Source organism: Nomascus leucogenys, chromosome 10, assembly GCF_006542625.1.
Source record: "Nomascus leucogenys isolate Asia chromosome 10, Asia_NLE_v1, whole genome shotgun sequence".
In the NCBI taxonomy this organism is placed as follows: Eukaryota; Metazoa; Chordata; class Mammalia; order Primates; family Hylobatidae; genus Nomascus; species Nomascus leucogenys.
In genome coordinates, this window is record NC_044390.1 from 59,651,750 (window position 1) to 59,665,274 (window position 13,525).

At 55.3% G+C, this 13,525-nt stretch overlaps 1 protein-coding gene across 2 annotated transcripts; it reads left to right on the plus strand.

The window, feature by feature from the left end:
- Positions 1-19: 19 nt before the first annotated feature.
- CCDC151 (coiled-coil domain containing 151) lies at positions 20-13,359 on the plus strand. Of its 2 annotated transcripts, XM_030820786.1 has the most exons (13): positions 22-463; positions 4,497-4,618; positions 4,739-4,816; positions 8,076-8,246; positions 8,335-8,436; positions 8,548-8,673; positions 8,853-8,975; positions 9,936-10,088; positions 11,102-11,262; positions 11,336-11,492; positions 12,132-12,287; positions 12,752-12,836; positions 13,017-13,359. In XM_030820786.1, the coding sequence occupies exons 1-13, from the start codon at positions 220-222 to the stop codon at positions 13,127-13,129; spliced, it is 1,791 nt and encodes a 596-aa protein (XP_030676646.1). In that variant the 5' UTR covers positions 22-219; the 3' UTR covers positions 13,130-13,359. The 2 variants fall into 2 exon arrangements, with proteins under 2 accessions (XP_030676645.1, XP_030676646.1); XM_030820785.1 differs by lacking the exons at positions 12,752-12,836; positions 13,017-13,359 and having other exon boundaries at positions 20-463; positions 11,336-12,225.
- The last annotated feature ends 166 nt before the right edge of the window (positions 13,360-13,525 follow it).

Consider the following 13,525-nt stretch of genomic DNA (forward strand, 5'->3'; position numbering starts at 1 on the left):
GCAGTGTCAGCCACGGAACGCGAGTGGTCTCCATGGAAACACTGGAGAAAGACGGGGAGGCGGTTACCTAGCAACCGAGAGATGCGGAGAGCAACCACCTAGCGGTCGGAAAGTGCATTTTTCAGAGCTCTAGGAATCCGAGCTGAAGGATCCCTGACAGGGGCGACCGACTCCTAGTTGTCCCCCTAACCCCTAGGGGCCTTCAGCCCCAACCCCATCATGACATCTCTCCTGTGCAGGGCGGTCTCCGCCAACGCCCTGCCTCCTCAGGACCAGGCTTCGACGCCGTCTTCCAAGGTCAAGGGCAGGGAGGCTTCGGGCAAACCCAGCCACCTCCGAGGCAAGGGCGCAGCGCAGGCCTGGCCCCCCGGCCGTTCCAAGGGAGGATCCTTCCACAGAGGTGCAGGGAAGCCCTCTGCGCACTCTCAGGTGGCTGAGTTACATAAAAAGATACAACTGTTAGGTAAGATGGCTCCAGAGGGTAGAGGGTCAGGGGTCAATAGTGCCCATCCAATCTTCAGACCAGGCATGGTGTGATAAAGGTATTTCTCCAGCATGAGTCTAGGTGAACCATTTCTGGGCAAAAACTGATACTTGGTTCATGGTTTTCCTCCTCTGTCTCTTAAAACTTCTCATGAGTTCAGAACCTAGTGAATTGCACTTCATACTTTCCTGTAATTTCTTTTCTCTCTCTCTCTTTTTTTTTGGCAGAATCTCGCTCTGTTGTCAGGCGGGAGTGCAGTGGAACGATCTTGGCTCACTACAACCTCCGCCTCCCGGGTTCAAGCGATTTTCCTGCCTCAGCCTCTCGAGTAGCAGGGATTACAGGCACATGCCACCACGCCCAGCTAATTTTTGTATTTTTAGTACAGAGGGATTTCACCATATTGGCCAGGGTGGTCTCAATCTCTTGACTTCCCAAACTGCTGGGATTACAGGCGTGAGCCCGCCTCGGCCTCCCAAACTGCTGGGATTACAGGCGTGAGCCACTGCACCCGCTTTTTTTTTTTTTTTTTTTTTTTGAGACAGGGTCTCGCTCTGTCACCTAGGCTGCAGAGCAGTGGCATGATCTCGGCTCACTGCAACCTCTGCCTCCCAGGTTCAAGCAATTCTCGTGCCTCAGCCTCCTGACTAGCTGGGACTACAGGTGCGTGCCACCACACCTAATTTTTATATTTTTAGTAGAGACTGGGTTTCACCATGTTGGCCAGGCTGGTCTCGAACTCCTGATCTCAAGTGATCCACCGGCCTTGGCCTCCCAAAGTGCTGGGATTACATGTGTGAGCCACCACGCCCAGCCTTCTTTCTTTCTAACAGGGTCTTGCTCTGCTCTTCAGGCTGGAGTGCAGTGGTTGGATAATAGCTCACTGCAGCCTCGACCTCCTGGGCTCAAGTGATCCTTCCACCTCAGCCTCCCGAGTAGCTGGGACTACAGGCATACGCCACTGTGCTTGGCTAATTTTCTTACTTTTTGTAGAGATGGGGTCTCACTATGCTGCCCAGGCTGGTCTCGAACTCCTGGACTCAAGCAATCCTTCCTCCTCAGCCTCCCAAAGTGCTGGGGTTATAGGCATGGGCTGCTGCACCTGTCCTGAGCATAGATTTTAGAGCCAGATTTTCTGGGTTGGAATCCTGGCTCTGCATAATAGTTGTCCACCCTTGGGGGACTAAGAGTAACCTAATTGTTCTCAGTTACTCCATGTGTGAAATGGGGATAGTAACAGTACAATATAGGTACCTGAAATGTGTAAAGTGCTTAGAATAGTGCCTGGCACATAGCAAAGTACCATAAGGTGTAAACCAGTGGTTCTTGTTGGAAAAGGGTTGGTTTGCCCCACAGGGGCCATTTGGCAATGTCCTAAGACATTGAGACCAGCATGGCCAACACGGTGAAACTCTGTCTCTACTAAAAATACAAAAAATTAGCCGGGCATGGTGGCATGCATGTCTGTCGTGGGTGTGTGTCTGCCACTGGCATCTAGTGGGCAGGGGTAAAGATGCTGCCCAACATTCTGCAAAACACAGGAGAGCTCCCCATGGCAAATAATTATTCGGCCCAGTTGTTGGTCATCCTGAGGTTGCAGAATCCTTGCTTGTAAGACATTATTATTGTTTTTGTTGATATTATTTAGAGGTAATCATGGCTGGGCGCAGTGGCTCACACCTGTAATCCCAGCACTTTGGGAGGCCGAGGTGGGTGGATCATTTGAGGTCAGGAGTTTGAGACCAGCCTGGCCAACATAGTGAAACCCCATCTCTACTAAAAGTACAAAAATTAGCCGGGCGTGGTGGCGCACGCCTATAATCCCAGCTACTTGGAAGGCTGAGGCAGGAGAGGGGCTTGAACCCAGGAGGTGGAGGTTGCGGTGAACCAGGATTGTGCCACTGCACTCCAGCCTGGGTGACAGAGTGAGATTCCGTCTTAAAAAAAAAAAAAAGGTAATCTTGCATGGTTGCTTGTGACCTTAAACAGTTTAATCAGCCCAAGCCTCTGTCTTGTCATCTGTGCAAGGAGTATGATATGCGTATGCCATGGATACCTATTGACATGTGATATATGACATTCGGAAACCTCTTAATCCAGCATCCAACACATAATAAATGCTCAAAGGGAAGTACAGGTGACCCTTGAACACCATGTGTTCACATATATCATTCATCCTTTCAAGTTAAAAAAAATTGAGATGGGCAGGCCAGGCACAGTGGTTCACACCTGTAATCCCAGCACTTTGGGAGGCTGAGGCAGGAGGATTGCTAGAGGCCAAGAGCTCGAGACCAGCCTGGGCAATGTAGTGAGACCCTTGACTCTACAAAAAATGAAGTAGCCAGATGTGGTGGCACATGCCTCTAGTCCTAGCTACTTGGGAGGCTGAGGCAGGAGGACTGCTTGAGTCCAGGAGGTTGAGGCTTCAGTGAGCAATGATAGCACCACTGCACTTCAGCCTGGGTGACAGAGCAAAACCCAGTCCCAAAAAAGAAAAGAAAAGAAAATACAACAGTCATGGAATGCAAAACCTGAGTATACAGAGGGACAACTGTTTGTATCTGCAGGTTCCACAGGGCTGACTGCGGGACTTGAGTATGGAAGGATTTTGTTTTTGTTTTTTTTTTGAGACAGAGTCTTGCTCTGTTGCCCAGGCCGGAGTGCAGTGGCAGGATCTCGGCTCACTGTAACCTCCACCTCCGGAGGTCAAGTAATTCTTGTGCCTCAGCCTCCTGTAGCTGGGATTACAGCAGGCACCCACCATCATGCCCGGCTAATTTTTTTTTTTTTTTGAGACAGTCTCGTTCTGTTGCCCAGGCTAGAGTGCAGTGGTGTGATCTCGGCTCACTGCAAGATCTGCCTCCCGGGTTCACACTATTCTTCTGCCTCAGCCTCCTGAGTAGCTGGGACTACATGCCTGGCTAATTTTTTTTTTTTTTTTTTTTTTTTTTGTATTTTTAGTAGAGACAGGGTTTCACTATGTTAACCAGGATGGTCTCGATCTCCTGACCTCGTGATCTGCTCGCCTCAGCCTCCCAAAGTGCTGGGATTACGGGCGTGAGCCACTGTGCCCGGCCATGCCTGGGTAATTTTTGTAGAGACGGGGTTTCTTTTTTTTTTTTTGAGACGGAGTCTTGCTCTGTCCCCCAGGCTGGAGTGCAGTGGTGCGATCTCAGCTCACTGCAAGCTCCACCTCCCAGGTTCACGCCATTCTCCTGCCTCAGCCTCCCGAGTAGCTGGGACTACAGGCACCCGCCAAAACGCCCGGCTAATTTTTTGTATTTTTAGTAGAGATGGGGTTTCACCGTGTTAGCCAGGATGGTCTCGATCTCCTGACCTCGTGATCTGCCCGCCTCAGCCTCCCAAAGTGCTGGGATTACAGGCTTGAGCCACCGCGCCCCGCCAGAGACGGGGTTTCACCTTGTTGGCCAGACTGATCTTGAACTCTTGGCCTCAGGTGATCCGCCCGCCTCTACCTCACAAAGTGCTGGGATTACAGGAATGAGCCATCATGCCCAGCCTCACATCTGGCTAATTTTTGTATTTTTAGTAGAGACGGGGTTTTACCATGTTGGCCAGGCTGGTCGACAACTGCATTCTTATAATATTAAGTTGATGAGCCTGGCACAGTGGCTTACACCTGTAATCCTGGCACTTTGGGAGGCCGAGGCGGGCGGATCTCCTGAGGTCAGCAGTTCGAGACCAGCCTGACCACCATGGAGAAACCCCATCTCTACTAAAAATACAAAATTAGCCACGTGTGGTGGCGCATGCCTGTAATCCCAGCTATATGGGAAGATGAAGCAGGAGAATCTCTTGAACTCAGGAGGCGGAGGCTGCGGTGAGCTGAGATTGCACCATTGCACTCCAGCCTGGGCAACAAGAGCGAAACTCCGTCTCAAAAAAAAAAAAAAAAAAAGTTGATGATTACAAAAAAGGTCTTTTCTCTGGGATGTTGCACCCACCCAGCCACCCAGTAACTGTGTGTCTGTCCACCTCACCTGCCTGCCAGAGGGTGACCGGAAGGCTTTTTTTGAGAGCTCTCAGTGGAACATCAAGAAGAACCAGGAGACCATCAGTCAGCTCCGCGAGGAGACTAAGGCACTGGAACTAAAGCTGCTGGACCTGCTCAAGGCAAGGGGCAAAGGGGTGGGTGTAGGGTTCCTGCGGTGGGGGATGGGGGGACAAGGAGGTAGCACCTGGCCTCAGCTGGAGGTGGCATGTTGAAAGGTGACTAGACTTCCTTCTTTGCAGGGAGATGAGAAAGTGGTCCAGGCAGTGATTCACGAATGGAAATGGGAGAAGCCATATCTGAAGAATAGGACAGTCCAGGTTTGCCCACCCTCACCCCACCTCCTCCTTCATTTCCAGCCTGGGTCCCCTCACCACTGGACTCCAGGCTCACCCTCTCCAATCCTTCCTGCACACTAGCTTCCATTCGTGTGCTCATTCAATTAAATCTTTATTACTCACTGTCCTTGTATCTGGCATCCTGGCATGGTAGGAAATGCAGTGAAAAAGCAGACCAAGTCTCCACTTCTAAAAACAGCTCATATCCTAATAGGGAAAACAGGTTAAAAAAAAAAAAAAATCACAGCCAGGCGCGGTGGCTCACGTCTGTAATCACAGCACTTTGGGAGGCCAAGGTGGGCAGATGACCTGAAGTCGGGAGTTCGAGACCAACCTGACCAACATGGAGAAACCCCGTCTCTACTAAAAATACAAAACTTAGCTGGGCATGGTGGCACATGCCTGTAATCCCAGCTACTCGGGAGGCTGAGGCAGGAGAATCGCTTGAACCAAGAAGGAGGAGGTTGCAGTGAGCCGAAATCGTGCCATTACACTCCAGCCTGGGCAACAAGAGCGAAATTCCGTGTCAAAAAATAAATAAATAAATAAATATAAAAAACATAAAAAATTTTAAAAAGTCACTTGAACCCCAGAGGCAGAGGTTGTAGTAAGCTGAGGTTGTGCCACTGTGCTCCAGCCTGGGAGATAGAGTGAGACTCAGTCTCAAAACAAACAAACGACAACAATGACCAGTGGCACATGCCTGTAATCCCAGCTACTCAGGAGGCTGAGGCCGGAGGATTGCATGAGCCTAGAAGTTTGAGACTATAATGAGCCACAATTGCACCACTGCACTCCAGCCTGAGTGACAGTACAACCTGTTTCTTTAAAAAAAAAACAAAACAAAAAAAGGCCGGGCGCGGTGGCTCACGCCTCTAATCCCAGCACTTTGGGAGGCTGAGGCGGGCGGATTACCTGAGGTCAAGCGTTTGAGACCAGCCTGGCCAACATGGCGAAACCCCGTCTCTACTAAAAATACAAAAAATTAGCCAGGCGTGGTGGTGCATGCCTATAATCCCAGCTACTCGGGAGGCTGACGCAGGAGAATCGCCTGAACCTGGGAGGTGGAGGTTGCTGTGAGCTGAGATCACACCATTGCACTCCAGCCTGGGCAACAAGAGCAAAACTCTGTCTCTAAATAAATAAATAAATAAATATAAAATAAAATAAAATAAAATAAAACACAGTCTAGGCATGGTGGCTCATGCCTTGTAATACCACTGCTTTGGGAGGCCAAGGCTGGAGGATCCCTTGAGCCCAAGAGTTCGAGACCAGCCTGCCAACATAGTGAAACTTTGACTCTACAACAAATACAAAAGATTTGCCATTGCCGGGCATGGTGGCTCACGCCTGTAATCCCAGCACTTTGGGAGGCAGAGGCAGGTGGATCACGAGGTCAGGAGATCGAGACCATCCTAGCTAACACGGTGAAACCCCGTCTCTACTAAAAATACAAAAAATTAGCCGGGCGTGGTGGCGGGCGCCTGTAGTCCCAGCTGCTCAGGAGGCTGAGGCAGGAGAATGGCGTGAACCCAGGGGGCGGAGCCTGCAGTGAGCAGAGACCGCGCCACTGCACTCCAGCCTGGGAGACAGCGAGACTCCATCTCAAAAAAAAAAAAAAAAAAAAGATTTGCCAAATGTAGTGGCACAGGACTGTAGTCCCAGCTACTTGCCAGGCTGAGGTGGGAGGATCACCTGAACTGGGGAGGTGGAGGCTGCAGTGAGTCATGTTCCTGCCACTGCACTCCCGTCTGGGTGACAAAGCAAGGCCTTGTCTCAAAAAATAATTTTAAAAATTAAAAGGCTGGGCGTGGTGGCTCACGCCTGTAATCCTAGTACTTTGGGAGGCCAAGACAGGTGGATCACTTGAGCTCAGAAGTTCATGACCAGCCTGGACAACATGATGAAACCCTGTCTCTACCAAAAATACAAAAACGTACTGAGGCATCGTGGCATGCATCTGTGGTCCCAGCTACTGAGGACGCTCAAGGGGCGGAGGTTGCAGTGTGCCGAGATCAAGCCACTGCACTCCAGCCTGAGTGACAGGGTAAGACCCCATCTCAAAAAACAAAACAAAACAAAACTGGGGTGGGTGCAGTGGCTCATGCCTGTAATCTCAGCACTTTGGGAGGCCGAGGAAGGAGGATGGCTTGGGCCCAGGAATTCGCGACCAGCCTGGGCCACATAGCGAGACCCTGCCTCTATAATTTTTTTTTTTTTTTGAGACAGAGTCTCGCACTATCGCCCAGTATGGAGTGCAGTGGCACGATCTTGGCTCACTGCAAGCTCTGCCTCCCAGGTTCACGCCATTCTTCTGCCTCAGCCTCCCGAGTAGCTGGGACTACAGGTGCCTGCCACCATGCCCGGCTAATTTTTTGTATTTTTAGTAGAGACGGGGTTTCACCGTGTTAGCCAGGATGGTCTCGATGTCCTGACCTCGTGATCCGCCAGCCTCGGCCTCCCAAAGTGCTGGGATTACAGGCGGGAGCCACCGCGCCTGGCCTAAAACATTTTTTAAAAGAAAAAAATGGCCAGAAGTCGGCTGGGTGAGGTGGCTCACGTCTGTAATCCCAGCACTTTCGGAGGCCGAGGCAGGTGGATCACCTGAAGTCAGGAGTTCGAGACCAGCCGGCCCACATGGTGAAACCCTGTCTCTACCCAAAATACAAAAATTAGCCGGGTGCGGTGGCACATGCCTGTAATCCCAGCTACTTGGGAGGCTGAGACAGGAGAATTGCTTGAACCCAGGAGACGGAGGTTGCAGTGAGCCGAGATAGTGCCACTACACTTCAGCCTGGGCGACACAGAGAGACTCCGTTTCAAAAAAAAAAAAAACAAAAATTAGCCAGGCGTGGTGGTGGGCACCTGTAATCCCAGCTACTCGGGAGGCTGAGGCAGGAGAATGGCGTGAACCCAGGAGGAGGAGGTTGCAGTGAGCTGAGATTGCACCACAGCACTCCAGCCTGGGTGTCAGAGAAGACTCTGTCTAAAAAAAAAAAGAAAGAAAAATTAAAAAAAAATTTTAGAACCCTGAGCCGGTGTAAGATCACCAAGGTGGTCGATATAGACAGAAGACTCCGGTGCTCTCTCCAAGAAACACAGAAGGGGTGGCCAGGGAGGTGGGTAGAAAACGGGAGAGGGGAGTCCTGGAAGCCACAATATGGGAGAAGGAAGGGAGGAAGGGCTAGGTGTGTGTCGGGGTAGGGTGTTCAGGCCCCTGCTTTCGCTCCCCTCCTTGCAGCAGGCCCTGGAGCACCTAGACCACCGGCTGAGGGAGAAGGTGAAGCAGCAGAACGCCCTGCGGCACCAGGTGGTGTTGCGGCAGAGGCGGCTGGAGGAGCTCCAGCTGCAGCACAGCCTGCGCCTTCTGGAGATGGCAGAGGCGCAAAACAGACACACGGAGGTGGCCAAGGTAGGGGCGGGTGAGGCCTGCAGAGCAGAGGGTCGTGTGGGAGGGATTGAGTGCGGAGGGCCCTCAGCCCAGCCCTGCTGCTCTCCAGACCATGCGGAACCTGGAGAACCGCCTGGAGAAGGCCCGGATGAAGGCACAGGAGGCCGAGCACATTACCAGCGTGTATCTGCAGCTCAAGGCCTATCTAATGGTAGGGACTAGAAGGGCTCGGGTGAGATGGCAAACAGGGAGGGCGGGCTTGGCTAAGAACAGCAGTCACAGGCCTGCCCCCTCTCCCCAACCCCTCCCCACGACGCCCCAGGACGAGAGCCTCAACTTGGAGAACCGGCTGGACTCCATGGAGGCTGAGGTGGTGAGGACCAAACATGAGCTGGAGGCACTGCACGTGGTGAACCAAGAGGCCCTCAATGCCCGGGACATTGCCAAGGTGCCAGCCCTCTTGCCCTCGGCCATCCTGCCCAGCTGCCGCGGTCTCCCAGCTTGAGAATCTGGCCTCAGCTGTCCCTGAGTTTCCCCAACGCCCCCGCCCCCATCTATCTCCCAGCACCCTGCGGCGGGCAGCGGTAGGTGCCAGCTGGTCTCCCTGCTCCCCTGCCCGCCCTCCAGAACCAGCTGCAGTATCTGGAGGAGACCTTGGTTCGAGAGCGCAAGAAGCGGGAACGCTACATAAGTGAGTGCAAGAAGCGCGCCGAGGAGAAGAAACTGGAGAACGAGCGCATGGAGCGCAAGGTGGGCACACCCAGGGGTGCGCGGCTGTGACTGCAGCCCAGCCCAGCACAAACCAGCCATGCCCTCGCTCTACCTCATCCTAGGCCTTCTCCCACTTCCTGAGTTTCTCCTAACCCCGCCGCCTCTCTGACTCCACCCCCACTTGGTGCAAAGACCCCTCCCACATCCCTGACCCCGCCTCCCCTCCTAGGCGACTGCACCATTTTGGCTCTGACATGGCCTCCAGCCTTCCCCTTGCTCAGTGACCCCTACCCATCCTTTCCCAACTGACTAGACTGCCTGTCCTAAATCTGACCCTGCCTCTAACCCAACATTTGCTTAAGGCCACGCCCCCTCACTCTCGGCCCCGCCCCTGCACCTGCCCTGAGGCTGCCACCCGTCCAGCCCTCACCAAGGCCCTGCCTTTTGGTTTTTTGGGTTGTTGTTGTTTTTGGTAGGGTTTTTTTTTGTGTATATATATATATATATTTTTGTTTGTTTGTTTGTTTGTTTGTTTGTTTGAGACAGGGTCTCACTCTGTCGCCCAGACTAATTATAGCCCACTGCAGCCTCGACCTCCTGGGCTCAAGTGATCCTCTCACCTCACCCTCCCAAGTAGCTGGTACTACAGGCGCCCCACCATGCCCTGCTAATTTTTGTATTTTTTGTAGAGACGGGGTTTCGCCATGTTGCCCAAGCTGGTCCCGAACCCCTGGGCTCAAACGATCCTCCCGCCTCAGCCTCCTAAAGTACTGGAATTAAAGGCATGAGCCACAGCCACCACCACCGCGCCCTACCTTGTCCCACTTTATTGACACCTGCCCGGGTGCCTTTATCTGGCCCCAAGCTTTTGCCCTCTCCCTTCCCTCCAGTTTGAGCCCTGTTCCCTCCCGGGCCCCTGTCTGGATCCCCCCCTCCCCGGCCTCCGCCCTAAGCGCTCTCCACGGGCTGACCCTGGCTCTGACCTCAACCCACGAGCAGACCCACCGGGAGCACCTGCTGCTACAGTCTGACGATACCATCCAGGACAGCCTACATGCCAAGGAGGAGGAGCTGCGGCAGCGCTGGAGCATGTACCAGATGGAGGTGATCTTTGGCAAGGTCAAGGACGCCACTGGCACTGCCGAGACGCACGTGAGTTCCGCCCGCAGCCCTCTCCGCCGCGCCCCCTCCACCCCAGACGGGCCCCAGGGGTGCCCAGGCCGGTGAAACCAACACACCCTGCCTCCCCTCTCTGCCAGGTCAGTTCTTCAGCTCACAAACCTGCTCCTTTCTTGAAAAACATCCCTTCCCCCTCCAGCTACCGTTCAGTTTTTCTGCTGCCCTTCGCAGCAAAACCCCCAGGAGCTGTCTACACTCGCTGCCATTTCTACACTCGCCTTCCGTTCTTTCGCATCGTGCTAACTCCTTTGCCATGCCAGCTCTAGGAGAACTGGGAGTTTCCTCTCTTGTTCTGTCTCCAGTGTCTGTAACATGGTCTGGGACCCAGTAGACTGCTTAGTACCATCCTCAGATCCTGGCAAGTGGGGTCCCTGCGCCGGGTCCCTCACTTTACGGCGTCTTCCTTGCATTATTCTAAGGCCACTGTGTCCCCCTTGGGTCCTGGTTACCGCTGGTGAACACTGGACCCCAACCCTGTTTCTCCCCCCTGGGTGCCCGCCAACCTGCTGCTCCTCCCATGGGGCCAACCCCTGAGGAGCTCCGGGATTCCCACCTATAGGAGGACAGCTATGGGGTCATCTGGGGCACCAAGGCGCAGCCCCTTTCCAGATGTGGGCCTTGTGAGTGGATGGCTCCAAAGACGGGCGGTATTTCCTGCTGGATCGGGCGAGATTCGCATCCAGAAATTGATGTCACGTTGATTTTGGAAAGAAGCTATGCTCGCCTGTCCAGTTGCCCCCGAATTTGGGCTGACTCAAATTCCTTATATAGGCCAGAAAGGGCCCCGCAGAAATGATATATCCAGGGCTGCTCACCCTTGAAGCAACCCTGAGTCCAACCCACAGTGTCCCCATACATTGCTGTGCAAAACGCGCCAGCTCAGGCCACCTGTCCAGCGTGCGAGGGGACGCAGGGTCGGGGAGAGGAGATGGAGCGCCCCTACGCTCCCTAGGCCCTGGCTCTGACTGGGGCTGGGTGGCCCGCAGTCGTTGGTGCAGCGGTTCCTGGCCCAGGGCGACACCTTCGCGCAGTTGGAGACGCTTAAGAACGAGAACGAGCAGACGTTGGTGAGGCTGAAGCAGGAGAAGCAACAACTGCAGCGGGAGCTGGAAGACCTCAAGTACTCCGGGGAGGCCACGCTGGTGAGGTGAGGCGCCGGGGCCCTGGGGAGGGCGGCGGGGCGGGCTGAGCCCCCGGGGTGACCTCCCGGCTCCCTGCAGCCAGCAGAAACTGCAAGCCGAGGCGCAGGAGCGTCTCAAGAAGGAGGAGCGGCGGCACGCCGAGGCCCAGGACCAGCTGGAGCGCGCCTTGCGGGCGATGCAAGTGGCCAAGGACAGCCTGGAGCACCTGGCCAGCAAGCTGATCCACATCACTGTGGTAGGCCCAGCCCGGGGGAAGCCCCGCCAGGCCCTCCTGGGACCGAAGAGGCGCAGCCACGAAGCGGGGGTTCCTGCCACACCCGCCTGCCCTAGGGAACGTGGCCTGCCACATCCTCCGTCCCGGACGTCAGAGGCCCCGCCCACAGGGGAAGCCCCAACCCATTCCTCAGAGTCCCCGCCCCACCTCCCTGGGGAAGCCCTCACTCCCCAAGGAAGCCCAAGACTTCAGAGACCCTGTCCCGTCTCAAGCCCCGCCTCCAAGGGAAAGAAGTCCCACCCTGTCCCCGAAAACCTCGGAGACCTATCTGCAATTCTGGAGCAGCCCGAGACAGAAGCCCTATCCTGCCCGCAGCAGAGGCCCATTTCTTCAGGAGGCCATTCCACAATGGCCTCCCTCGAATCCTTACTGTTCCCAAGAGGCCTCCCCGAAACTTTTTCATATAGAGTTAGAGTTCAGAGGCTCCCCTATCACAGACGTGGCCTTGACCTAAGTCCCCGCCCCCAATGGCTAGGCTCGCCCCTGTAGGTGGGTCCTTACCTCCTATGCCCCGCCCCCGAGAGAAAAACCCCACCCCTGGGTGGAGCCTTCCAAGAGGCCCCACCCCTCTCGGCTGACCCGGCTGTACCCTGGCCGCAGGAGGACGGCCGCTTCGCGGGAAAGGAGCTGGATCCCCAGGCAGATAACTATCTGCCAAACCTGCTGGGCCTCGTGGAGGAAAAGCTGCTGAAACTCCAGGCGCAGCTCGGGAGCCACGACGTGCAGGAGATGCTGCGCCACATCGCTAACCGCGAGGTGCCCTGCAGCCATGGGGCAGAGCTCCAGAGATCTAGGAGTAGGGCTGGGTCGGAAAACCAGGGAACCGGGGGCAACTTCGGGAGACCAGATTGCAGGCTGATCAGCCAGGAAGGGGTCTCGGGGACAACGGGTGAGGTTTGACGAGCCAGGGGTGAGCCCGAGCCACGAGGGAAGAAACCAGAAGAGGTGCGGGCGGGTCCCGGGAGGCTAGAGGACGCGGGTGGGGTATCGGGATGGGGAGAGGCCTAGTGGCAGGGCCCCAGAGACCAGGGGCGGACCTGAGTGATGAGGGGGTGAAGCTGGGTATCAAGGTGCCTGCTGAAGGAGGGATGGGAGTGGGCAGTGGTCTCCAGTTGGAACTAGGGCATATCTCGGAATGGGGTAGGGAGGAGGGGGAACGTGACTTTTCGGTGGCCCCTGGCCCCGCCCACCTTCCTCTCTCGCTTCCCATCCCCGCTTAGTTCCTGGCCAGCTTAGAGGGAAGGCTGCCCGAATACAACACCCGCATCGCCCTGCCCCTTGCCACTTCCAAGGACAAGTTTTTTGGTCAGTATGGGTGGGGGGATGAAGGTGTGCGGTTGGGGCCCCAAGCTGGGGAGCAGGAGGTTGTCGGATACCCTGCTCAGGGCCAAGGTGGGGGTGGAGTGGGGTGGTAAAGGGAAGGGGAGCCAGGGATGGGGACCTGGATCCCTCATCGCTCCCTGCTCATCCCCCCACCCCCCGTAGACGAAGAGAGTGAGGAGGAGGACAACGAGGTAGTGACCCGCGCATCACTCAAGATCCGTTCCCAGAAATTAATCGAAAGTCACAAGAAGCACCGTCGCTCTCGGAGGTCCTAGACTCGTCCTGACACCCACCTGGCGGCCCCCATCGGAGCCCCCGATCCCTCCGGGTCTAGCTCAGGCCCCACGGGGCCCCTTCAGGGGCTGAACGCCGCCCAGACAGGGAGCGGAGGCGGCCAGCGGCGCCCGGAGGGGAGGGAGGGGCCGGGCCAGACGTTCCCACAGTAAATCTCCCCAGCTGGGTCCGCCTCGGTCTCAGAGTTGCGCAATAAAGGTTACCGACCATGCCCCTGGGTATTCATCTGTTTTTGACCGTGCACCACCCAAGAGACGGCTGTCCCTGAAAACCCAGGGCCACAGACTGCCTCCTCCAACCTGGGTCATGGTGACTCCCATCAGCTAGTGACGCAGATGGAGCTGAAAAATGGGAGATGGCCCGATGTAGTGGTTTTA